The 24,932-nt window shown below is 45.6% G+C and overlaps 1 protein-coding gene across 6 annotated transcripts in view; it reads left to right on the forward strand.

The window, feature by feature from the left end:
* The first annotated feature begins 1,207 nt into the window (after window positions 1-1,207).
* The window catches only part of MYOF (myoferlin), a 161,110-nt gene continuing 137,385 nt past the window's right edge, over window positions 1,208-24,932 (forward strand). For 5 of the 6 annotated variants that reach the window (XM_057737496.1, XM_057737497.1, XM_057737498.1 and 2 more), the window contains exon 1: window positions 1,208-1,435. In XM_057737496.1, coding sequence (XP_057593479.1) covers window positions 1,348-1,435 — 88 coding nt within the window. In that variant the 5' untranslated portion in view covers window positions 1,208-1,347. The remainder of the gene's footprint in view (window positions 1,436-24,932) is intronic. The other variant, XM_057737501.1, reaches the window with a different exon arrangement.

Below are 24,932 nucleotides of genomic sequence, written 5' to 3' on the forward strand. Positions count from 1 at the left end.
ACCCCACCTAACACACACACCCTCTAGGCCATAACAGCTTTTTCCTTGCCCAAACTTTAGTCAACCTCCTGAACTTTCTCCTAGGCCCATCTGTGTACTTCCTTGTAAAATTTAGTTTTAGCGATAACCTTGCTGAGTCAGTTTAACCAGAACTCCCCTCCCTCCATATGATCACTCTTTGTATCTTTTGGGGTTCCTTGTTCTCCACCATCACCCAGGTGATGTTTTGTCACCCTGACCTATGTTCAGTAAGAATCCTGTTAGGTCCGTTGAGGCAGAATCCCATTTTCCCCCTGATATTTTCTTCTGGTAATTTCCAACCACTTAACCCCAACCTGCTCCCTGGCTATAAATTCTCCCTTGCCCATGTCCTATTCGGAGTTGAGCCCAAACTCTCTTCTACACTGAAAGATTTCAGCGCAGTGATCCCCTCCCCTTGAATAAAGTCTTCCTTACAACAAGTGTTAAAGTACCTCCTTTAACAAGTGTCATTGAATATCTTTTTCTTTAACAAAGGAAAGGAAGACACTGCTGGTGTTTAGATCCTGAAAGACTGGAGAGTCACTTCTCCGTTTTCACTGAAGATTGCCAGCAGGTTTTGATGGACCAGGAAAACTTAGGTTCCCAGCTCTCACCTCGGAAGGATTCTTAAAGAAGTCCTATGGCGAATGCTTTTGTAACTGAAAAGGATCAGCCCCCAGGACACCAATTTTGTAAACCCAGATTACCACGTCCGGATTGGGCTTGCTTGAAATAAATTGATTTCTCTGCCATACAATAGGGGGCACCCTTCAACTGATTAAAAACAAATTGTTCTATTACTTGTTGCTGGGTTGGTGAGTTCAACCGCAGGAGAAGATAATGGCAAAAGTAAAAAAAAAAAAAAAAAAAAAAATTAAATGACGCGGTAAAGTTTTAAAATTCCACGAAGCTCAGCAAAGAATGGAAGGGGTAACAGAAATCTAATTAATTGGGCTTCACCAATTTGTTGCCTTTAGCGGCAGCGTTTTAGTGGTCTCTTGAGCTGTCCACATTTATTAGCTTCCTTTTCAGTTTCATTTGTGGCCCATAATTTTTTTTTAGTTGAGGTTTCGTCCTTTTCACTTCCCCATTTCCCGAATTCTTAAGTGGGTGCCTGAGGCACTGCGGAGACTGGGGCAGGCGTTTGGGTATCAGCAACCTTCAGTAAATACAGTAATCCAACAGGGACCCACCCATCGCCTCTCCTTCCCTCTTCACCGGGAAGTCTTCCCCCGCCTTCTCTCCCAGGCAGCGCGGCCGGGAGCTCCAGAGCCCATGTCTTCTTAACTTCGTTTGCTGAAACTTGCTTTCTGCCCTTTGGGAGCCATGCTTCGAGTGATTGTGGAATCTGCCAGCAATATCCCTAAAACGAAATTTGGGAAACCGGATCCTATTGTTTCTGTTATTTTTAAGGGTAAGGACAAGTTTTCTTCTTTTTCTCCAGTCCTGTTTTGGAATGTTAGATTCTTGGGTCCCATTCTTTGAAAGTCTGCGAATGATAAAATCCTCTGAGGCTTTAACTGGAGTTTGTTACTTGTGCAGGTCAGGGGAGAGGACTGATTTCTGTGGAAGGCATTTAATTTTCCCCAGGGCTTTGAGACTCATTGAGAGACCTAATGTTTTAACTCTAATAACGTGATTTTAGTAAGCCCTTGGAGGGAAAGATGCACCAAATTTCAAGTATCAAACTGTCTGTGTTGGTTCAAATTAAGAGTTTCAGCAGTCTTGTATGCACTTTTATTGCTTCTGCCTGTGAGAAATGGGTAAAGGAGGAAAAAGCCCAATTAAGTTGTTTGGAGTATCATTACCCAGTAAAACAGCCCCCTGCTGCTTTTATTGTCACTGGGCTTCTGGGAGGTGGAGTACAGTTATTATATTGGTTTGTTTTCATATTACTTTGTGCCTCTTTGCAATTGTTCATCTTTCCAAAGTTGGGGTGGTTTTCTGTGTGTCACGTAGCTCATAGAGGAAAGAGCTCTGAACAATGCAAGCCTGCCATTTGGGCATCTAGTTTGGACTTGCTCAATGACCTTGGGCAAGTGGCCTCATTTCTCTGGATGCCAGTTTTCTTTTCTGCCAAACAGGTGGTGGGGGGGGGGTGTTAGACTAGACCATCATTAAAAGCTTTTATTGTGGGAATTCTCTGGTGGTCTAGTGGTTAGGACTCCACCCTTTCACTGCCGAGGCCCAGGGAACTAAGATCCTGCAAGCCACCCGGCGTAGCCAAAAGTAAAAAGGCTTATTTTAATTTCAACAGGTTATTTTTCATGACATTTGATTGCAGTGGAGGTGGGCAGGAGTGGTTGGAGTGATGGCACTCTCCCAGGCATTGTAGGTGATTCCAGTTTTGACTGCAGTGGTGCATCTTAATCTGAATTTAGGAGCTTTATTATTTTCTGTTCGTCCAAGGTCATTAGTAAGAGTGCCAGCTCACTCCTTGGCAGGAGGGATGAGAGAGAGTGAGAGGTAAGGGCAGAAAAAGTGGGAGCCTTGATGGGTGTGTGATTCCTGACCACACCTGAGCACATTTCTCTCTTCCTCCAGCAACCTGATCACTTCTCCCTACCAGTTTCTGAATAATCTGTGCCTTTCCCTTTTTTGTCTATTTTATCTCTATTCCTCCTCCTAAACCTCTCCCTCCGACATGAGCAGGAAAATGCCAGAAATGAAACCTAAAGCTGCCAAATGATTGCTTAGTTAAAAAAAAAAAAAAGATTTAGGGGACAAAAGTTGGATTCTTAAAGGACAATGTAGTTTGAGAATCTGGTTTGTGCATATCACGTGGTCATGTTATATCAGAGCTCATTTGCGTGTATTCTTTTTTAAAATCTTTTTCTCTTTTAATTTTATTTTAAAATTTATTTTTATTGCAGTAACATTGGTTTACAACACTTTATGTTTCACATGTACATTATATTTCTATTTCTATATACACTTCTACTTCTATATACACTTCTATATACACTACAGCATACTCACCACCAAAAATTTGGTTTCCATTCTTTACCACACAGTTGATCCCCTTTATACATTTTGCCTTCCTCCCCACCCCTTCCCACCACTACTCCCTTCTCTGTATCTACATGTATGTTTTGGTTTCGTTGAGGTTGTTCATTTGTTTTCTGTTTGTTTTTTTATATTCCACATATGAATGAAATTATATGGTATTTGCCTCTCTCTGACTTGTTTCATTTAGCATAATACCCTCAAGGTCTATCCATGTTGTTGCAATGGCAAGATTTCACCTCGTTTTTTTTCTGAGTAGTATTTTCACTTCATATATATATATGTGTGTGTGTGTATATATATATATATATATATATATATATATATATATATGCCATATCTTCCATATCTTCTTTATCCACTCATCCATTTGTTGGGCACTTAGGTTGTCTCCATATCTTGGTTATTGTAAATAATGCTGCAGTGAACATAGTGGTGCACATCTCTTTTCAAGTTAGTGTTTTTGTCTTCTCTAGATAAATGCCAGAAGTGGGATAGCTGAATCATCTAGTAGTTCTATTCTTATTTTTTTTGAGGAATATCTATGTTTTTCATAGCAGCTGCACTGATTCACATCCTCACCAACAACGTGTGAGGGTCCCCTTTCTCCACATCCTTACCAACACTTGTTATTTCTTGCTTTTTTGATAATAGCCATTCTGACAGGTGTGAGGTGATCTCTCACTGTGGTTTTGTAATTTTTTTCTTGAAGCAGCTACATAATAGGGACATAACATGAAGTTTGTTTCCTTCACCACTGATATGTAAAGACATGTAAAGGTATGTTGGGTTCAATCTAGTGATGTCATGAGGCAAGTCATATAGATTATAAAGGAATTAGAATTTAACACTATATTGAAATCTGACTTGTTATTTGTCTGGAGTGTATATGCATTGGTTAAAAATTTTAAATGACTAAAAGTATGTCTGCCTGAGGCTATGAACATAAACACTCAACTGAAAGTGGAAAACTTCAGTTAAAGTGAGCAAATATAGGCCCTCTAAACCATTACATTTACTAGATTATTTAACTTCAGTCTGTTTTCCAGGTTCCTTTAGTTGTATGCATTGAGCAGTAAAGTCATTTGTTCCTTCATCTGACAAGCAACCTAATGGAAGAAACAAGTCAACTCAGAGTAGGAACTTCTGGCTAATGTTGACAAAATAGCCGATGACGCAGATTTAACCACTCAGGTCTCAAATTTCTCAGCTGTGGAATCATGGGAACTGATCTCCTTGAGATTTCTTCCAGTTTTAAGGTTCCATAGTTTTACAGTTCCATGTATCGAGTGACTGCTCTCAGCAAGGGATGGAAGGCATTGCCTTAGGCACTAGAGGAGATATCGTGCTGAATATGGCGTTTTTCTTGGTTTCAATCTATTCCAATGGTTTAAAACACTGGTGACGGCAAACCCTTTCCATGCATGTGTTCCCATTTTGAGCCCTGGGTAAGATGAAGTAACATTAAGTTCTGACAGAACTGAGGATACTGATACCACCATATATCTATCAGTGGGAATGCAGCAAAGCCAGGTGCCCTTCACCAGGTGGTATGAGGGAGAGTAAGATGTAAAAAGCCCTAACAGAGGATCAGGGCAGCACCAAAGAAAGCCCCTGAGTTTACTGAAATGTATGTAATTTTGCCCCGTGAGTACATAAAACGGCAAAGTCAGGCGGTAAGCAATGCTTCTCAGGCTGTAAGGGTGGTGGGAAGAATGCCCACGCGATGGGAGTGTTAACGGTGATGCCTGTATAGACAGAGAGGCCCCCTATTGGACTGTAGCTGGGAATGTGCTGTACTGACAACCAGCTGGTTTAGAGTTGACCCCGGTCTCTCGTGTTCAGTCCCCTTCTGAGGCGGAACTTTTCAGGACCTGGTATGAACCAGGAGGATCTGGGGGTGACTGGAGTCCCTGTGGTGTGGATGTCATTGACATTTAGCAGTGCAGAAGGAGATTATGGAAACCACAAAGCTCATTGGATTTTTCTCATTCTTAGGGTGAAATTCACCAGGTTCCATGAGCCAGCTGGGAATCTTAAGATGAGAGTGCCTGCCAGCCAGAAGTGGCCATTCTCCCTTGAGTTTCACACAGACGGCCAGGCTGTGAGACGGAATCTAGCTGAAATTAGATTAGACAGACTTCTGAGGCCTCTCTCAATGCTAAGACTTTATGATTTCCCCAAACATAAGTTTTTCTTTTTTTTTAATTTTTAAACTCTAAATAACATTTAAATTTTTTCTTTAATAAAAAAATGTATGCATGTAGAAGCAAGACAAACTAACAATCCAGAAGGGATTATAAAAACTAACAACCCAGAAGAGATTATACAACTAAAAAGTGAAAATTCTCACCATGTGCCTCCTATTGTTTCTCTCTCCCTACTCCTGATACTCAGGGGTAACTACTCTGAACAGTTTGATTTGAATTCTTTGCTAGAGTTGTAAGTTGTTTCAACTACACTGTGTTAGCAACTAGGCTGCAAAGGACATCCTTATAGTGGGTATCTTTGTGAATGCATGCATTTCTGAAGGACAGATTCCCTGCTCTGTGTGTGTGTGTGTGGTGTCTCTTTTCTTTTAGTGGTGATTTTGCTGGCTATTGCCATTGACTTCCATTTGGTTCATCTCCTGCCTCTGTGTCAAATCTCTTGAAAAGACTGATTGAGAGGAAATTTTCTTGTACACTTTTATATTGTATGTTGTGGCAACATTGTGTTCATGTGGAACATTCGATTTCTAAGGAGCATAATTGTAGCAGCTATTAACAGTTTTCTCATTTGTCTTGTCATGTCCATTCTATTAGCCAGAATTTTCTCTCACTTGTGGTCTTATGTAGATCTTTGTGGTCTTTGTGCAATGGCTACTGCTATAGTCCAGATGGTTGCCAAAGAATTGTCATGTTATTGCTTATTTTTCCAGATACCTATGATTTCATCTGGACATGTTTTTGGACTGGACTCCTAGATATTTCCAGGACTCCCCTGCAATGAGATTATCAACTTTGTAGTCTTGAGCAAACTACTTGACCTCTCTGAGAATCCTTTTTCCCTCTTTTGAAAAACGGGCCTCTGATGGCTTATCTGAGAGGAAGTAGATCTGTTGAGATTCCCCAGTGGCTGTGATTTATGTAATAGAGACTTTTCTATTTTTAGCAAAAACTACTTTGCTATATGAAAATTTGAAAAAAGTTGAATTAAAAATTAATCTTTTAAATAAACAGAAAAGCTATGAAGTTCCAATTAAGAATGGTGAAGTATGATGGGAAAAAGACCCAGTGGGTTTCATTCACTGTCATCTGTGAAGGCACCTGGTAAATGGCCCACATAGTGACATAGTTTACCCAGACTGGTACTGTAAGACCATCAAGAAGATCCCACCGGCTCAAACTGACAACCATGCCACCTTGGCACTCCTGTAGAACTACTGTTTTTACAAAACACTGGAAGGGAAAAGTGCTTAAGGCTGAATCATCCCCATCACTTCTGGGAGAACAGGGTTTGAAGAGACTCACCGCCTGAGAAAAGTGGCCCCACCCTACTGAGGCATGGGACCTCTGAAAGGTACACTTCCCAAAGGCACATTTTATAGGCGCTCAGTTATTTACAGAGCCACAATTGCCTTTTAAAAATGAATCAATGTGACTTGTTTTCCTCTTCCACAGCAAATCTTTATTGCATGCCCTCAAGTCATGTCCAGGGGTGCTGGTCTTTGTCTTGTTTGAGTTTGCTGGTGAGTCTCTCCCACCTCATGGGATTTGGCTCAGCCCAGAAGGCATGGGGTTTTTACATCCTCTGCTGTATCTAGCATGTCACTGATGTTAAATATACATTTTAAAGGCTGACCCTGGAAACAATGCCCTTCAGGTGATTTGAGAGATCTTAGTGCAATAAAATCATTGATTCTAGGTCCTGAAAGGGACCATTGCAAGTCTGCCATTCTCCTTTCTTTCAGGAAGAATTATGCTTAATATGAGAGTGAGTCAAAAATTATCTGCACTCTGGCTATAGAATGTACAGAAGGGAGTGCGGATAAATTTTGACTCATCCTCTTATTCTCTCAGCTGCTTTGTGGATGAGGCTTGGCAAAGAGCCACTTCACACATTTCTAAACACTGAGTCTCTAGCACATGCTACCCAGGGGCAAATTGGTGTTGTCCTGTTTTTTGCTTTCTCGATCCTGGCAAGGAAAATGTGAAGCTGCCAGTTTTATTTTGAAAATTCATACATGAAATGTGTGGTGGTCTGTAAGGCATAATGCATCTGCCATGAATGGCAACGGTGACCTTACCCACTTTGTAATTTCTACCGAACAGTGATTCTGTTGAGAAGGGGTGTGATTTGAGTAGATCTGAGCAGAGTTTTCATTCCAAAACAGCTGCTTGGACATCTGACACCTTAAGACTTATCAGCTAACATGGCCTTAGGCATTAGTGTGCAAAGCCTATTGGGCAGGAGGGTGCAAAAGCCCTGGGCTTTGGAGCCAGGGAGGCCCAGGAATGCAGATCCCAATTCTCACCACTTACTTCCTAAGTGCTCACAAGCTAATGAATTAAAACCTTCAGCTTCAGAGTTCTTAATAACACTTCCTACCTTGCAGGGGTGTTTGAGGATTAAATGAATACAAATGTGAAATTGCACATGGGAATTCCTAAACTTCTTTCCCTATTGGACAACATTTACTTTTATGGAGCCCGAAAATGTGCCAGACAGTATCTCAGAAATCAAGTCTAGAAAAATACGTATAACATGGTTTGGTCTTCTACGGAACCAGCTGGTTGGAACACAAGAATGAGTTGCAAACCAGAATAGACATGTGAAAATTATAATGCAAAAGCAGATGGAAGAGTACAAAGCTTCATGGAGAAGGTGTCCTTGATTTGGTCTTAAAGGATGAGTGGGAATTTGACAGAAATAATGAAAAGAAAGACATTCCAGGTTTGGAACAGCACCAAAAAAAGGCCAGGGAGCCAGGGGAATGTGGGTGTGAGGTTGACACGAGTAATCTGGTGTGATTGGGACTGCGCTTTACTCACAAATCAGTGGGGGGGCCACTAGGCTGCATTGTGGACAGATTAGTTCTAGTCAGGTAGACTAATTAGAGGGTTTACTAGTTGAGGCAAGTGCTTTCCAGGGCAGAGGGAGCTTATTCCAGGGCTAAAATAAGGAAGGAACCAATGTGAAAGATACTAAGAAAGCAGCCCAATCAAAAACTGCGCTGGGCAGGCTGATTGAGCCATCCTTCCTCACTCTCTTCTGTAAAATAGGACATGAGGGTTAGGCTTAGGGAGTGTTCAGCCTGTGCGTGCCTGCAGGGTGGGTGGGGTGGCTCGGCCAGAGGCCAGCCTGAGAGCATTAGCTACCTGAGACTGGAGTGGGAGGCTCCAAAGAGGTAGAAGAAAGGCACAGAAGTAGAAAGTGACACCAAAGACACATTTGCTATTGTCCCAAAAGTCAGATGGGGAGCATTTCCTCAACCAAGCTGAGCTGTGGTCTCACTCACATAAGGTCCTTCTCTCCCCACCCAGTTGTCCCACCTGAGGGGTAAGGTGTTGTATCAGCAGTTGCCGAATTGCAAGGAAATCGGGTTTGCTCAAGTTTTGCCCCTAAAGTTAGAGAGAAATATCCCAGAATACAATCATGGGCCTCACCTGTCAGGCAGGGAGGCCTTTGCTCTTGCTGCCACCAGGACTGTGGGCCTCAGGCCTCTGCCCCTCCCTGCAGCACATCCTCTCTGCACATTGGCTGCCTTAGTGGGGACTCTTACCCCTGCTCCTTAGCAGTTAGAAATTTGCATGGGGCTCTGGGTTACCACAGACGTGACTTGGTCCTGACTCCACATCTGCTATAGCATCCGTGTCTCTTAATTGAGATGCTTGAGAGCAAGATTCCAATTGGTTCAGTTTTGGTCTCACCCCTGGTCCAATCATCTGTGCCAAGGAATACAGAAGCCCTGGACAGACAGACAAGGTGGATCTTACACAAGCTAAGCTTCTGAGGGCTGAGAACATGAACCACCCAGTACACCTCCCTCTAGTTTGAGGATTAGAGCTGCTTCTTCCCATCTTTAAGCTGTTATCTGACCCAATCCCTGCCCCTCCTTTAAGAAGCCCCCCTCCTTTGTAATCAACACATTACATGAGAAGGGATGAGTTTGGGACTGAGCAGAGCCTAAGTGTCACTCCTGACTTTAGCACTAGGAGCTAAATCTTTGGGGCCACTATATTTCTGAGCCTTTGTTTCCCTACCTATAAAATGGGGAGGATTATATGTACCTCGCAGGGGTGTACATATAATTATATGTACTTCACTGCAAGGATCAATGGTGATAAAACACCATCACAGTGCCAGGCATGTAGTAGTTACATGGCAAATGCTCATTTCCTCCGCCTTTTATGCCGACTCCTTCCCAGTGGGGAGAGGACATTTGAGGGGTGGCCCAGGTTTACGTGAATAAATGGAATGCCGTTCAGCTGTAGCGCACAGGCAGCTTGAAGGCAGAGCCTGTGTCTGCTCCATCTCTGAAAGCACATCGTAGCCTCTCAACTAGGAACATAGCAGGTTCTTTATTTTATTTTTTTTTAATTTTAATGGTGATTTAATGTACATAGCATAAAATTTACCTTTTAAATCATTTTTAAATGTGCAGTCTAGGGGCATAAAGTGCATTCACATTGTTCACTTTTTCATCTTCCCAAAAGGAAACTCTATCCATTACACAGTAACTCCCCACTTCCCCCTCCCCTCAACCCTGGCAACTATTATTCTACTTTCTGCCTCTCTGTTTAACTAGTCTAAGTACCTCCTATGAGTGGAATCATGCAAAATTTGTCCTTCTGTGTCTGGCTTATTTCACTTGGCAGCATGTCTTCAAGTTTTATCCATGTTGTGGCATGTGTCAGAGTCCCCTTCCTTTTTAAGGCTAAATAATATTCCATAGTGTGTCTGCCCCACATCTGGTTTATCCTTTCACCCATGGATGGACTCTTGGATTGCTTGCACCTTTTGACTGTTGCGAATCATGCTGTGAACATGGGTGTACAGATATTGTTTGAGTCCCGGCTTTCAGTTCTTTCTGGTTTATGCCTAGAAGTAAAATTGCTGCATCATTTGGTAAGTCTATGTTTAATTTTTTTGAGATACCACCATACTGTTTTTCATCGAGATGGCACTATTTTACATTCCCACCAACGGTGCAAAAGGGTTCCAGTTTCTCCACATGTTCACACCACTTGTTTTTTTCTGTGGTTTTTATTTGTTTGTTTTGGGATAATAGTCACCCAAATGGGTATAAACAGTAGATTCTTAGCAACTCTCTGTTGACTTGGATTTTCAGGTCACACTTGCCTCATTAACTCAAAGTGGGAATCACTGCAGTAATTCTGCAGCCTCAGCGGCCAGCAACGAGGCAACCCTCCTCATTGCCTGCCGGAAGCCTGCCTGGCAGGGGCCCAGCAGCAGCTTGAGAGCCTGGTGGCCTCTTGACCACTGGGGCCCTGGCCTTGTGAGGTCTGTGTAGCCAAGGTTGTGCTGGGAGTCATAGCAGAGCAGAAGGCAAATGGGAAATAGCCTTCGTTCCTTGCAGTACCAGGTCTTCCAGTTGGCCTGGGCTCCCCAGGGCAAGGCTGGAACCAGAGGGCACCCTGCTTCTCCCAGCAGCATATCCTGGGAGATCAGAGTAACCCTAGATCAGTGCTCTGTAATTCTCTCCCCTGACATCCTATACTCCTTCGTGGCATCTATTGGAACATGTAGTTATGTATTTGCTAGCTTCTTTGATTTCTGTCTGCCTCCTCCATCAGACCGGAAGCTTCATAAGGGCAGGGACCATGTCTCTTTCTCCAGCACCTAGCTCAGTGCCTGGCAAATAGTAGATGACCAATAAATAAGGTTGAATGAATGATTCTGGCTCCTCCCTTCAGTCATTCAGCTCAGGATCTCACAGGCAACGGGGGACCAGATAGGACCAAATGAGACCAGATCCCTGTGCCCACAAACTACAAAACCAATCTTGAGTATTTAGGACTTGTGGGTTTCCACATGCTGTTTGGGATCCATTAAGCTGCATCTCAAAGGAAACTGGAAGGCAGGGGAGCCCTAGCCTACCTCTGACCTTGACGTCAGGGCTTTGGTCTAATTAATGGCAAGAAACCTCCCTGAATCTCAGATTTCCTAGCTGTGAAGTGGGTATTAGACCTACCCATGAAGATTGTAAAAGTCAAATGAGATGATATATTTAAGGTACCTGAACAAAAAATAGATGTTTATTCCCATCTCGCCTCTTGAAGTCTGACTCTTTTTGCACATTGCAAAGTGAAAAATTCGTAGGCTAGCTTAGGGAGTAAAGAAATTAAAAAGTTTACAAATCAAATGAGGATGGTTGAGGCAGGACCAGCTTGCTCTCCTTTTAGAAGGTGAAGCTGCAAATCCAGAAAAGGGGTCTAGATTAGGTTCATATTTTGTTAAAACAACTGGTCAATTTGGTGAAAATAAAACAGATCCTTTTACTAATTTTTTTTTACTTCATTCAGCAGACACTTGTGTGCTTGATTATTAATTTACATTAATTTAAATATTCATGGGCGCATGAAGTTGTTGCCGACTGTATTGGACAGCACAGAGAGTGGGAGAACAGCACCAGCAGCTGACAGACCACTGTGTTCTCTCACTCACGTTGCCCAGCATCTCTCTACCTCAGTTGTCTCATCTGTAAAATGGAGAGGATAATAATCCCAACGTCGGAGAGAAATTACGAAAATGAAAGCACACAGAAAGTGCTTTAAGTCTTTGGTGGTGCTCAGGCCTTTTGGGGATGTTGTCACTTACTCTACCACCACCATCTACTAAATTCTCCCTGTGCTCAAACCTGTGGGTATTATCTGATTTCATCCTCACGTTATTTTTAGGAAGTAGGTATTATTACGACCTTCATTTTACCCATGAGGAAACTGAGGCAGAGACAGGTCAGGATTCAACCCAGGACCCTGATTCCAGAGCCTCTGTGTGTCTTCCTGGAGGTCATCATGGTTACAGAGAAAAAACACAACTTGTGCCTAAAACAACCAAGTGGAATTATGATCCCTTCCTCCCCCCTCTGAATGGACTGAGCTGTTCCGTGTGCTGGGGTCATCTGGACCCAGTCTGAAAGAGGAAGACCATGTACCAAGAGCAAAAGAACTTTAAACAAACAAAAAACTAAACCCAGCCCTTCTGGGGTGAGTTCCCACAGGGTATGAAAGCCCTTAGGACGAGCTGTGACTCAGAAACTCAGAGCTGACATAGCTTTGCAGTGACTCAGCTCCTCGGAGAGTTAAGTGGGAGCCATTTTATTAGTGGAGATGACAGCTCTCACTGATCATATGTAAAGTATCAAGATCCTAATATTTGAATGGCAGGGTGAGTCTCCACTTCCCCTCACCTTAGTTTTCTGGTGTATTACTTTCATCATCTTTTCATCCCAAGAGCATAACTTACCAATAAAAAAAAAAAATCCTTTCCGTTATCCCTCTTTCATTATTTAAAAAAAGACAGAAAAAAATAAAGCCCCCAAAACATTCTTTTTCACTTACCTCTCCCCATTGTTGGAATTCACTGCCTGGACAGTCCCTGTCGCTTTCCATCCCATTTTTTTGCTGCTGTTTCTTCCTACTGCTCCTCTCAAGCATAAATTCATTTAACAAATCTTGTCCGAGAGTGTACTTTGCCAGGCCGTGGGCTCAGCACGGCAAGCTGGATGGGAAACAAGCCAGACCTGGCCGCTGCCTGCATGCAGCTTGTAGTCTAGCTGTAGATCCAGCGAGAGTTCAGTGAATGCAGAGTGAAATGAGCTTAAACTCCTGGAAAGGAGGCATTGTTTTTGCAGATTATATTGATGACGAGCCCTTTTTAGCTATGAAGCGTCGCAGTAAAGCTTCACATATATGCATTCATTTATTCCTCACCAAAAAAATGAAGTCCCTCATTTTACAGCTGAAGAGGCCGATTCTTGGGGAGAGTGAGTTAGTTGCCTTGTTCAAGGTCCCACACTAGGTTTCAGATGGAGCTGGGATACACAGGCCACCCTGAGGCTGTAATACCTGCCTGCGTATGGTGAGGCTGCATTTGACCCACCTGCAGTAATTAGTGCACCTGGGCTCAGGGCTTAGCCCCCTAAGCCTGACAATCCAGGCTCTGTTTCCCTGGGCAAATTCAGCCCTGAGGGCATCTGATCAGACCAATGCCAGGGTCTGGGGTAGTGGTGCCTTGGAGCCAGATACCTCTGACTTCAGGGGCCTTGTCTGGAGCTCCAAATGCCCTCCTGTTTGTCCCAGTGTGCTGGACACATTATGGTGACACACATTATGTGTGACATGGCCGGAAGGAGCCTCCTCCCAGGTCACTTATAGTGTAGAAAGCCCTTTCCTGGGCTTGATCTTGTTTGTTCCTCACAACTCTAGCAGGCGTCTAGGACATGTATTGTTTATACTCATTTCACAAACAAGGAACTTGAGTCTCAGCGAGGACAAAAGTGGCCAAAGCTGGGTACCGGGAAGAGGCAAGGACTCGAACCCCAGACCCCAAACTCTTCTTCCCATGCACCTCTGCGTCGTGCGTGTCTGGTTTTCTTTGTGCTTGGCATCTCTCTTGCGTGAAGTCTACCCTCCATCCTCTCCCACTAACAAGCCGCTGTCCACAGACATTCCCGATCCCCAGCTCTCCCTCACACCTGCAGCAGCTGACCAGCCCAGCTCGCTCAAGAGCCCCGAGGCCAACGCCATTCTCAGCACAGGAAGGAGGGCTGAGAGCAGTGCGTCAAAACTGCTGGTAATGGCAGAATTCCCATTTAAAGAGATAATTTATGGGATACCAGGATATGGGATACCAGGATCTGAGGCTGAGTTGTAATGCAGCTAAGATTGTTGCCGAGGAGGGATAGGATGTTGTTATCAAGCTTTTGACTCAGTGCTTTGTGCCAATTTTCAAAGTTGTTTTCTGCGACTATGTTCTCTTGGAGTCAGGGAGGGCAGAGGAACGGCATCCTCTTCATGTCATCTGATGGAGGCTGTTTAGAACTCTGATTCTAATCCTACACAGAGGCATGTCCCTTGTGTCCTGGCGCTTTCACGCTCTCCCCTTTGACCCTCAATGCAACCCTGCGAGGTGGCATTTTCATCCCCTTTTCCAGATCACTGAGGCCTCGAGGGGCCCTTTTGAAACTCTAGGAACTCCTTATCTCCTCAAGCAGAGACCTAAGTGAATCTGAAGAGCACCAGCCTTAGTTCAGTCTCTAGTAAATTATGTCTCAGAAATATGCCAGCCAGAGGCAGGAGAGGTTGCGTCTTAGGAGCCAGATTCTGGCTTTGTTTCTTACCAGCAGGTGAGCCTGGACAAGCTACTTAGTTTCATTGTGCTGCTGGGCTTAAATAAGGGTAATCATAGCAACAGGTAACACACAAGGCCCTTTGAAGGGTGCCCGGCGTATTATGAGCCCAAAATCTGGTACTATTTCTCCTGGGCATTAGGTCGCCATATTTATGAATGACGAAGTCCAGGTATAGAGGGTTGGAGTCTGTGCCCAAGGTCACCCAGCTGGTAAGTGGTAAAAATGTGGCAGGTTGCCCGGCACCCTCAGCCTGAGGTCGTGGAGAAGGGCACAGGTTTGGAAATGAAGCAGGCTTGGACTGAAGCTCAGCTCTGCCACTTAGTAGCTCTGTGATCTTGGGCAAGTCAGTTAACATCCCTGAACCTCAGTTTCCTCATCTGCAAAATGAGAATATTAGTACCTCCCTGTTGGATTCCACTCCGCAGGCCTAGGAGGGCTGTGCTTGCCCAGCTTCAAGACGGAAGAAAGAGCCCAGAGTCAGCAACAGAGACATCAGTGGTTTAATGGATGTGGGAGCTTCCACGTCTGAAGCAATTTCCTGGAGCGACACCGCACCGTGTGCAGCAGACGGCAAGCAGGTGGCAGTCTTGGCTCCCAGCGGGGAGGGGAGATTACCAGTCATAGGGGAAGGGGGTTCATTAGTTACCAGGGAAACCAGTAGAGGGGCACATCCCTCACTGCCCCTTTGGTGAGGATAATCACTAGCTGGCGCCTGGGGCAAGGACATAGGAAGGTCAGTCAGGTGAGTAAGATATAGGAGAAGCAGGCACTGGTCGGGCAGGGGATGTTCAGAGAGCAAGAGAACAGCCATCCTGAGTGAAAACCAGGGGTGACCTGTCTGTATTGTATCTGTGGCATCTGGTTGCAGTGCCTCTCTACATACCTGACCCCAGGGATATCACAGAAGAAGGGCAGACAAAGATTGTAAGGGTTGTGCAGCGGTGGAGTGTATGGTCAGGCCACTCAGGATGGCTGTTCTCTTGCTCTCTGTACATCCCCTGCCTGACCAGTGCCTGCTTCACCTGTACCCTATGCACACAAGTGAGCTTCCTAGGTACCTGCCCCAGGCCCCAGCTGGTGACTGTTCTCATCAAAGGGGCGTGAGGGACGTGCCCCTCTGCTGGATTCCCTGGTAAGTAATAAGTCCACCTGACATCAATTCCCGTATAATTGGTACCCTCCCCTTTTCCCCCCGGGAGTGAAGCCTGCCGCCACGTTCTGCCCACGGTCCACCGTGCACGGCTGGGTGTCGCTCCAGGACCTGGCTTCTGACATGTAAGCTCCCCCCCTCCATTAAACCACTGACGTCTCTGTTGCTGACTCCGAGCTCTTTCTTTGGTCTTCAAGCTGGGCAGGCACAGGCCTTGTAGGCCTGCGGGGTGCAGCCCAACAATTGGTAGAGCAGCCAGGAGACCGAGGAAACTCCCGTGAATGCCAAGATGCTGGGAAACACAGGACGGGGAATGGAAAGCTGCGGGGCCCGTCCACGAGCTTGGGGGGCCGGAAGTTATGAGTGTAATCCTGAGCGGGCCGTCCACTAACACGTGGGGCCCAAAAGTTGTGGGGCAATCCCGAAAGTTTCGGGGAAATCGCACAGTGGCTATCTACCGGTATGTGGGGCCCGGTGGTGGCTGTCCTTGCTGAATGGGGACTGCCAAGAGATCTGGAGAACAATGGCCTCTGCTAGTGTATCTAGGTGAGCCTTTTGTAATTAGTTAAGCCAGTTTTCTAGAAGGAATTGGTATTTCTCTTGTGCCTTTGAGATGTACATGTTCTACCTGGCCTCTCTGGAACTTTAATCTTATGTGATTTCAAAGAGTAAATGAGAAAAAAAAGAGCTTTTAGGTAAACTGTATAGAAATAATTATATTTTGGAAATATCTATCTAAAGTAGTCTCTCCAGATTTTGGTAACTTGAAATTCATGTTTGAAAGGAAGAGAATTCATTGGTCAGTTCAAATAGGATAAAATATTGGAACATTCATTGCTGGGCAGGCTAAGTTTATCTACCTTTGCCTGCTTAGGAAAGGAAGACTAAAGCATTAAATTTCCCAATCAGGAAATGCACAATTACTTGCTTCTTGGTTTTTTGCTAGAGATTAAGATTTTCAAGGGTTAAGATTATAATCAGTCATAACTCTTCTAACCAAGTTTATCAGTTACATTGCCATCAGGTGTTTAACTCTGCCTTTTTTTTTTGGTCATTTATGGACAGTCATTGTTTTACTCTGATGCTTTGGCAAAAGTGCTTCATCTTCAAGAAGAGTCATAGGAAGGACTTTTTTTTTTTTTTTTTTTTTTTTTACAAGTACAGGTCTCTGATAAATTTCAGATTACACTGCTGAATTGGGTAAGAAATTAAAGAATCCTAATGGAAAAACTGATGACTTCATAGAAAGTTAACAAGGATTGGTTACTGAGTGAACTGGTGAATATGGTTATAATGTTTATGGGTTTTGTCTGGGATGTTACTGGTTTTGAACTGTGTTTTCCAGACAGAGGGGGGCCCTTTCCCTTTAGTTATGACTTACAGTAATTTGGTAAACTACACCTGTGGGTGCAGTTGAAGCATTTTCTTTTCTCTTTGCCTGGTTCCTCCAGAAATTGGAGACTCAGCAGCATTAGCAGGTGAATGGGAAAGACTTCTCCTGTCATGTTCAGGAATCTCAGTATTTTGGGGACCTCTAGAAGAGAGAAATCCACTGAGGTAGAGCCTGATAGCAAGTCTTTGGCCTGGCTTTCCTGGCCTTGAGAGGCCTGTTGGGAATTCAGTCTGACACTCCTTCTGAGGAATTCTACCACAGCCAGTTTCAAGGAGTCTGTATGGTCAATTGACCAGACTCATTTTCCAAACAAATTAGTCTTGATTTGGCTGTGTTCGGTGGAGATGAGGGTAATTTTATAGAGAACAATATTATGTTTCAGTGAATGCTAAATTCTAGTTCTATTAATTAATGTCTGTATTTACGAAAATTATTGTGTTAGCCATAGTTTTGCCCTGATGTTCTGGAAGGAAAGAATTATCTAGTGAAATTGTCGCAGAGTAGAAATACTCATGAAATGTGACACTGCTTGCTTTAAGTCTGCTGCTAAAAGCAGAGGTACAATGCTTATGTGACAATTGGGTATAAGTGATAAAATGTATAGCCTATAAAGTGTTTCTCCATTAACATACCTCTGAGCCTGTTCACAAGATCTGATTAGTTTTCCCCTAATGTGAAAAGCAGGGGTGGCCTGTCTCTATTGTATTTCTTGGAATCTGTTTGCTGTGCATCTCTACATACCTGACCCCAGGGATATCACAGAAGGGGGCGGACCAAGATCGTAAGGGTTGTGCAGGGTATGTAGGGGTGGAGTGTACGCTCAGGCCTCTCAAGATGGCTGTTGTCTTGCTCTCTGTACATCCCCTGCCCCGCCAGTGCCTGCTTCACCTGTATCTTACTCACTTGACTTACCTTCCTATGTACTTGCCCCAGGCCCCAGCTGGTAATTGTTTTTATCTGAGGGGCCATGAGGGGCGTGCCGCTCTACTGGTTTCCCTGGTAACTAATGAGCCCACCTGATTAATGATTAATTAACCCTGGTAACTAACGAGCCCCACCCCCCGGCCCCAGAAGTGTCATCCACTGCACACGGTGGGGTGTTGCTCCAGGACCTTGCTTCCGACGTGTAAGCTCCCTGCTCCGTCAGACCATTGACGTCTCTGTTACTGACTCTGGGCTTTCTTTGGTCTTGAAGCTGGGCAATCACAGGCCGGTCCCTCATGGGGATTTGACGCGAATGTGTTTCAAGTGCCCGGCACAAAGCGGATGCTCATATTCAGTTCTCCACCGAGAGCGCGGATCCCGGTGCCTGGCCCACCTGGGCTCCCTCCACCTGCAGCCCAGGCAGCTGGCAGAGCTGGAATGTGACCACGCCCCAGGGTCAGCTTTTAGGAAGTAGATTCTGTATGGGTTGTTCAGAGCGACTGGGCTTCACCGCAGCTCCCCTGAGGATTTGGTTTTGATTCAAGAGTTTGTGTGCCTGAAGGGGCGGCTCCAGAGGCCACTGGGGCACTGGGGACAGAAAGCGGAGCACTTACCCAGCCTGCCTTTTCGCCTGGGCATTCCTGTTATCAGGGATATCAGTGACTGTTTCAGAAATGTACAAAACAGCCTCGCTTTGTATCACAGTTGCCATTTGGCCAAAAGGCCTTTCTCCTAGAACCTGTTTGGCAACATCTCCTGGAGCAATAGTGCAGCCAGGGTTGGGAAGCAAAATGAGATACTCCTTCAGCCAGATCGACCTGGATGGGCCACCCATCTTCATTTCATGCTCCCCCCAAGTCCCTCTAAGATCTGAGGGCAGAGGAGTCTCCTGCTGGCCCTTCCCGGAGCCTTCCCTGCCTCCTGGTTCTTGTGGAAGTTCTTCCAGATGCTGGTGGGCTGCCAGGCTCACTGCCAGGGAGGAGCAGGCACTACCCACATGCCATCTGCCTCTGGCGGGCCTCAGAGGCCTGGAACGGAGCCACGTGGCAGACTTGCTCCTCCAGGGCTGTGCCCAGGCGACTGGACACTTCCTTTAGAAACTGCAGCCCTGCCCTCCAGGGAGGGCTCCACAGCCTGGGAACTGCCCTGGAGTCCACAAGGGATGCTGCTCAGGTGCCGTAAGAAGGAGTGATACAGACATAATAGCTCCTGTTGGTTTAGTGCTGACCATATGCTGGGTAGGCCCTGTGCTGAGCACTTTGTATTTATTTTCTTAATTATCGAAGCGACTTTAGTCATAATACTTATATGAGCTTATCTAGTCCATTTCACTCAAATCATGGAGAAATGACTCTGGGGAGATGACAGTATTAATAATACAGTCCCAGCCTTTAAGGAGTCACTGTCTGGTCTTAATCCTCCAATTTTGGAAATTGCTCTGTGTTTGTATCTTCTAGAGTTTGAATCCTTGCTCTACCACTCACTGGCTGTGTGACCTCTGATAAGCTGCTGACCCTCTCTGTGTCTTGGTTTCTTCTGTCACTGGAGATGATCACAATAGGATTTACCTCTTAGGGCTGGTGTGAAGATTAAATGAGAGTCATGGGAAGCACTGGGGACAGTGACTAGTTCAGAGCACTTAATAACTGTTAGCCGTATGTGGAGGGGCTTCGGGGGGGGTCTGTGAAATTTTAGGCCAAATAGGGGATGCCTTTGTGTATGTCTGTGAATGTTTCTCAAAACAAAGGGGGCATAATCCAGGACCCAGAGAAGATGCCAGAAGTATTTCTGAATGGGAGGTCAAGTTTAAATGCGTGGCTGATCTACCTTGCCTACCAAAGAGCTGAGCTACAGCACCCCAACTTCTCCTGGGGCCATCTCAGGTTGATGCAGTAGGACTTGGGGGGACTTCATAAAGTGCATGTTCTGTTGGACCTGGAGGAAAACTTAGAGATCATCTAGTCTAAATTCACCAGTTCACACAACAGGCACTCTGAGCTTGGTGGTTGAGCCTTATTGTCTCCCTGAGGTAAGAGCTCAGAGAAATGGAGAGTTCCCTGATTTGAAAGTCCAGTCAGAAGAGCTGGACCCATACCTGTCTCCTCCTTGCAGGATTGTTAGCATCAGTGAGATGCTGTGTTTTTGGAAGTATGTGAAATATGTTACCATTGTAGATGTTATTACTTCCATGGGCACCTGGTGTTACCAGTTGGTTCTGTTTCTCTGGAACCAATAGTATATATGTATATACGCAGAGAGGGAGCGAGGGCTCAAGCAATTGTAGGGGCTGGCAAGACTGAAATTTGTGGGGCAGGTGTACGGTCAGACCACTCAGGATGGCTGCTCTCTTGCTCTCTGTACATCCCCTGCCCGACCAGTGCCTGCTTCACCTACACTCTACTCATAACTGACCTTCCTGTGTACCTGCCCCAGGCCCCAGCTGGTGATGGTTCTTATCAAAGAGGCAGTGAGGAATGTGACCCTCTGCTGGTTTCCCTGGTGACTAACGAGCCCACCTGACATCCCCCCCACCCCCTGGCCCAGCCTGCTGCCATGTCCTGCTTGCTGTCTGCCACACATGATGGTGGGGTGTCGCTCCAGAACCTTCTGACGTGTAAGCTCCCCCATCCATTAAACCACTGATGTCTCTGTTGCTGACTCCAGGCTCTTTCTCAGTCTCGAAACTGGGCAAGCACAGGGCTTGTAGGCCTGCGGGGTACAACGCAACAGCAGGCGAGTAGGCTGGAAATTCAGGTAAGAGTTGATGTTGTAGTCTTGAGACTGAAATCTAAAGGACAGGCAAGCAGGCTGGAAACTTGGGGAGGATTTTCCGATACAGTCTTGCGGCAGAATTCCTTCTCCAGGAAATCTCAGTTTTTCCTCTTAAGGCCTTCAGCTGTTTGGATGAGGCCCACCTGCCTTACAGAGAGTAATCTGCTTTACCTGAAGACAATTGATTGCAAATGTTAATCACATCTATAAAATACCTTCACAGCAACGTCTAGACTAGTGTTGACCAAACAACTGGCACCATAGCCTAGCCACGTGACATAAAATTTACCATCACCCTGGTCCTCTCAGCACAGATGTACCAATCCAGTCTTAGAAGCCATGGTGTCTCTCTCGCCCTTTCAATAAGAGTTCAGCACACTGTAGGTGAGAAGCAAAGGAAATGGTTCCGTGCGAGAGGGTGTGGTGGCTTGGCAAGGAGTGCTCGTTCAGTTCTTGGGAAATATTGGAAGGTTGGCATGCGAGTTAGTTGCTTCAGTGGTGACCTTCACAGAACTGAGAGAGAGGCAAGCATAGCTAATTAAAAAACAGGAAATGTCTCAGAGAATGCCTTGAATCATGGTCCAGAGTGTATTCTGCATTTGAATCCATTGTTATGTTCTGGGTTGAAAGTATTTAATTCCTCACCATAGGAAGAAACAGTTCTCTTCATAATGTTAGAGGTGGGAACAGGGGGAGGCAGGGGATGTGCAGAAGGGGAAAGAGTTTCCTGTAATTTAATCTGATGTTTAGTGCCTGCAACTGAGGCCTTTTTTTAAAAAGATGTGGAATTGAGTAAGTGAATAAATGTGTGACCTTGTGTCTGCTGATAAGAAAGGAATTTATGTACTTTTTTTTTGGCTGATGTGTAAGAATAGGCAATAAAATGTAATGTGTACACATTTTGATTAAAAAAAAAAATCAGAACCTCCTTCTTGGAAAGGGTTGTCCTGGGTTTCTCCAGAAAGGTAGGAGCTAATACCAACTTCGTAATCTCTCCTTATTAATTAGGGAGATAGGAGGGTAGAGTCAGACTAGTCCTGAGTTAGAGGATTTCTTCCTCGCCCCGTGATCTTGGGCAAGTTACCTAACCATTCTGGGCTTGCTTTGCTCATTTGCAAGTTGGGGATAATAACAGTGCCTACTATGCAGGCTTCCTAGAAGGATTAAATGAAATGATGCGTGTGAAGGTTTAGCACATGCCTGGATGGGAGGTGGGCCCCCCAGAGGGCAGCTCCATTAGCATCAACATTATGCCCAAGTACCAGGTGTGGCAGGAAGTTCCACGTGAATAGTCCCGCTCCATCTGCGGTCGATGGGTGGCATCTGCTGGGACTCAACCCCTCTTCTTTGTTCTAGACACGCAACTGAATCATGTGTTCAGGAACATGTCTTTTTTTTTTTTTTTTTAATGTATTTATTTATTGCCTGAGTTGGGTCTTTGTTGCTGCGCGTGGGTTTTCTCTAGTTATGGTGAGTGGGGGCTACTCTTCATTGCGGCGCGAAGGCTTCTCATTGCAGTGGCTTCTCTTGCTGTGGAGCACGGGCTCTAGGCACACAGCCTTCAGTAGTTGCAGCGTGCGGGCTCAGTAGTTGTGGCTCTCGGGCTCCAGAGCAAAGACTCAATAGTTGTGGCGCACGGGCTTTGTTGCTCTGCAGCATGTGGGATCTTCCCGGACCAGGGTTCAAACCTGTGTTCCCTGCATTGACAGGTGGATTCTTAACCACTGTGCCACCAGGGAAGTCCCAGGAACATGTCTTGGAAAATTTGTTGAACAACTTGATTTTTCTAGTTGGATAATGAATTCATGAAGTTAAAAAGTCCAGTTTCTAACATCCTCCTTTCTAAGTGGCTTGAATCAGCCAAATGAGGCTTTGCCTGGCATTCAGGGCTTCATGGTGTGACCATAACCTTCCCACACAGCCTGGTTGCCCTGACTCCCTTACACATCCTGTGGTTCCAACCCATCGGGCTGTGCAGTGTCCCCAGACATGACCTATTCTCTCTTTGTCTGTGACTGACCCACGACACTGTTGCCCTCATCTGGAGTAATGTTTTCTTCCCAGCTCCACATTTTCAGTTCCTTTCATCCCCTGCACAGCCTCTGCTGCCTCTGTGAGGCCTCTGGTTTCCACAGCCTGAAGTCACCTCCTCTTCCTCTGAATTTGCATTTTCCTCTGTACCTCTCTGAAGCCTTCTTTCCATATCAGCCACCTGTGGTCATATCTCCCTCCCCGAGGGCAGGACCCTGCAGTGACCAGTTCAGTGCTTGGCAACTGGTATTTCAGAAATATTGGTCGGATGGAGGAATCAGGAAGTTGATTAATGTCGCGGAAGAACTCACTTAGTGGACCATATCCGTGGGCTGAGCTACCAGATCCCTTGTCCTGACCCGGCCAGTGATCGTTCCCATTACTCCCCCTCTTCTGGGAAGGAACTCCAAGATAAGAATAAAGCAGGAAAGAGCATGATGGGACTTTCGTGCTTGGTGAAAGCATGCAGAAAGATTTGTTCGGTTCCTCTATTCAACAGCCCGTAAACTGCACTGATGGGACATCTGAAGACCAGGAACTATCTTACACTCTTTTGTTTCTCCAGTTACTAGCACATAGTAGGTGCTTAATGAATGTTTGAGAATGAATGAAGAAATGACCTTTTCCACACACTTCAACTGCTGACGCTGGAACCATCCCCACTGGGGAAGGAGGGTCAGTAGTACCAGGTTCAGCATCAAGGGAGCCATGCTTCCCACACTCCCACGTGCCTTCCCACACGCTGATTCCCAGGTCAGTAACCAGGCTTGGGGCTCAGCTCAGGTGAGCGAGTGCTGGCTGTTTCCGCAGCTTCCCTGGAGCCCTTGTTCCTGCCTCAGCTCCCTGCCTGGCATCTTAGGGACTTAGAGGAGACTGGAATTTTGCTTCAGGACCATCCTTCAGTTCTCCCAGTCCTAGGCCTTGTGCCCAGTGTCTATAGATGATTCGCTGCCTTCTCCTTGCTTTACCTACTTGCTGGGACCTCATGCAGTTGTCCATCTTCTCTCTTAAAGGCCTGCCATGATCTCAGGGTCCAGATTCACTCCTTCATGACTTTGTTCTCCACCCCATTCTCCCACCTCTCCCACCCCAAGCCCTGGTTACGGCAGCAGGGGTGGTGGTGAGCTGCAGGGAGATTAATGGTACCCTTTCACGCTTGTCAAAGGCAGGAATTCCTAACCTTTGTCAAGGTCCCTAACTCATTTGCGAATCTGATGAGAGCAATAAACTCTCTCTCCAGAAGAACTCCCAGATGTAATATCTTGTGTCTTGGAGCATATAGTTTAGTTACTTTCAGGATACCCTGAAACCTGACCTTGGACTTTTCCTACGGCTACTGCCCAGGATGCCAAGCCCATCACACACGTTGCGTCTATGCATCTTCTTCAATTTTTCTAACAGCTTCCAGTGATGCATTGATGTGGTGGCAAACACACACTCAGGTTTGGAGCCGGGGAGATGTAGGTGCAGATTCTGGCTCTGTTTCCTTATTAGCAGTGTGACTTTGGACATGTTAACCAGCTTTTCTCAATTTCTTTACTATGAAATGAGGATGAGAATGTTTACCTTGCAGGGTTACTGTAAGGATTTAGAGACACTGCAGCAGAATGCACGGCCTGGCACCTGAAGATCGTTATTTAGAGGAAGCAGCTACGATTGTGGATAGAAGCCGTTTTGTCCAGTTCCATCCATTTCGGCATCCTTTGCAGGGCTCCTCTCTTTCTCCCACACTTTCTGGTACTGTAACCAGAAAGGAAGATTGAGAGGTTTCTATCAGATGAGGGGAAGAGTGAGTGGGTCAATATGGAAGTGTGGGAGGGAAAAGCAGGACCACTTGCAGGAAACATCAGAATCTGATCCATCCAGTGAGAGGCTCTGGAGACTGCATAGGAAGATCACAGTCAGAGTCAGGATAGGTCCAGGCATGAGCTGATGAGTAGAGTCCTGCTGAAGTTTAAAAAAGGAAGCCAGTTGGGCAATGGGAGCCCATTCAAGTGGAAAAGTTAGTGCTTAGCAGAGTGAGGGTGATGACTCAGAGCTTTGCTACGCTGAGGTCATGGAGGAATGAGGTGGCTAGTCCCACAGCTGCCTTCGCTGGGAGCCTTAGCAATGTGACATTCAGCTGAACAAAACCCACTACCTCCTCCATTCCACAACAGCAGAGGGGAAGCCGAGGAGTGGCTCAAAATGTGGCCACCCACCTGAGACTGCCTGGGTCCGAAACCGAGCTCTGCCCCCCTCACGAACTCGGTGACTTTGAATTGATTACTTGACTC

Source organism: Hippopotamus amphibius, chromosome 5 (assembly GCF_030028045.1).
Source record: "Hippopotamus amphibius kiboko isolate mHipAmp2 chromosome 5, mHipAmp2.hap2, whole genome shotgun sequence".
Taxonomy (NCBI): domain Eukaryota; kingdom Metazoa; phylum Chordata; class Mammalia; order Artiodactyla; family Hippopotamidae; genus Hippopotamus; species Hippopotamus amphibius.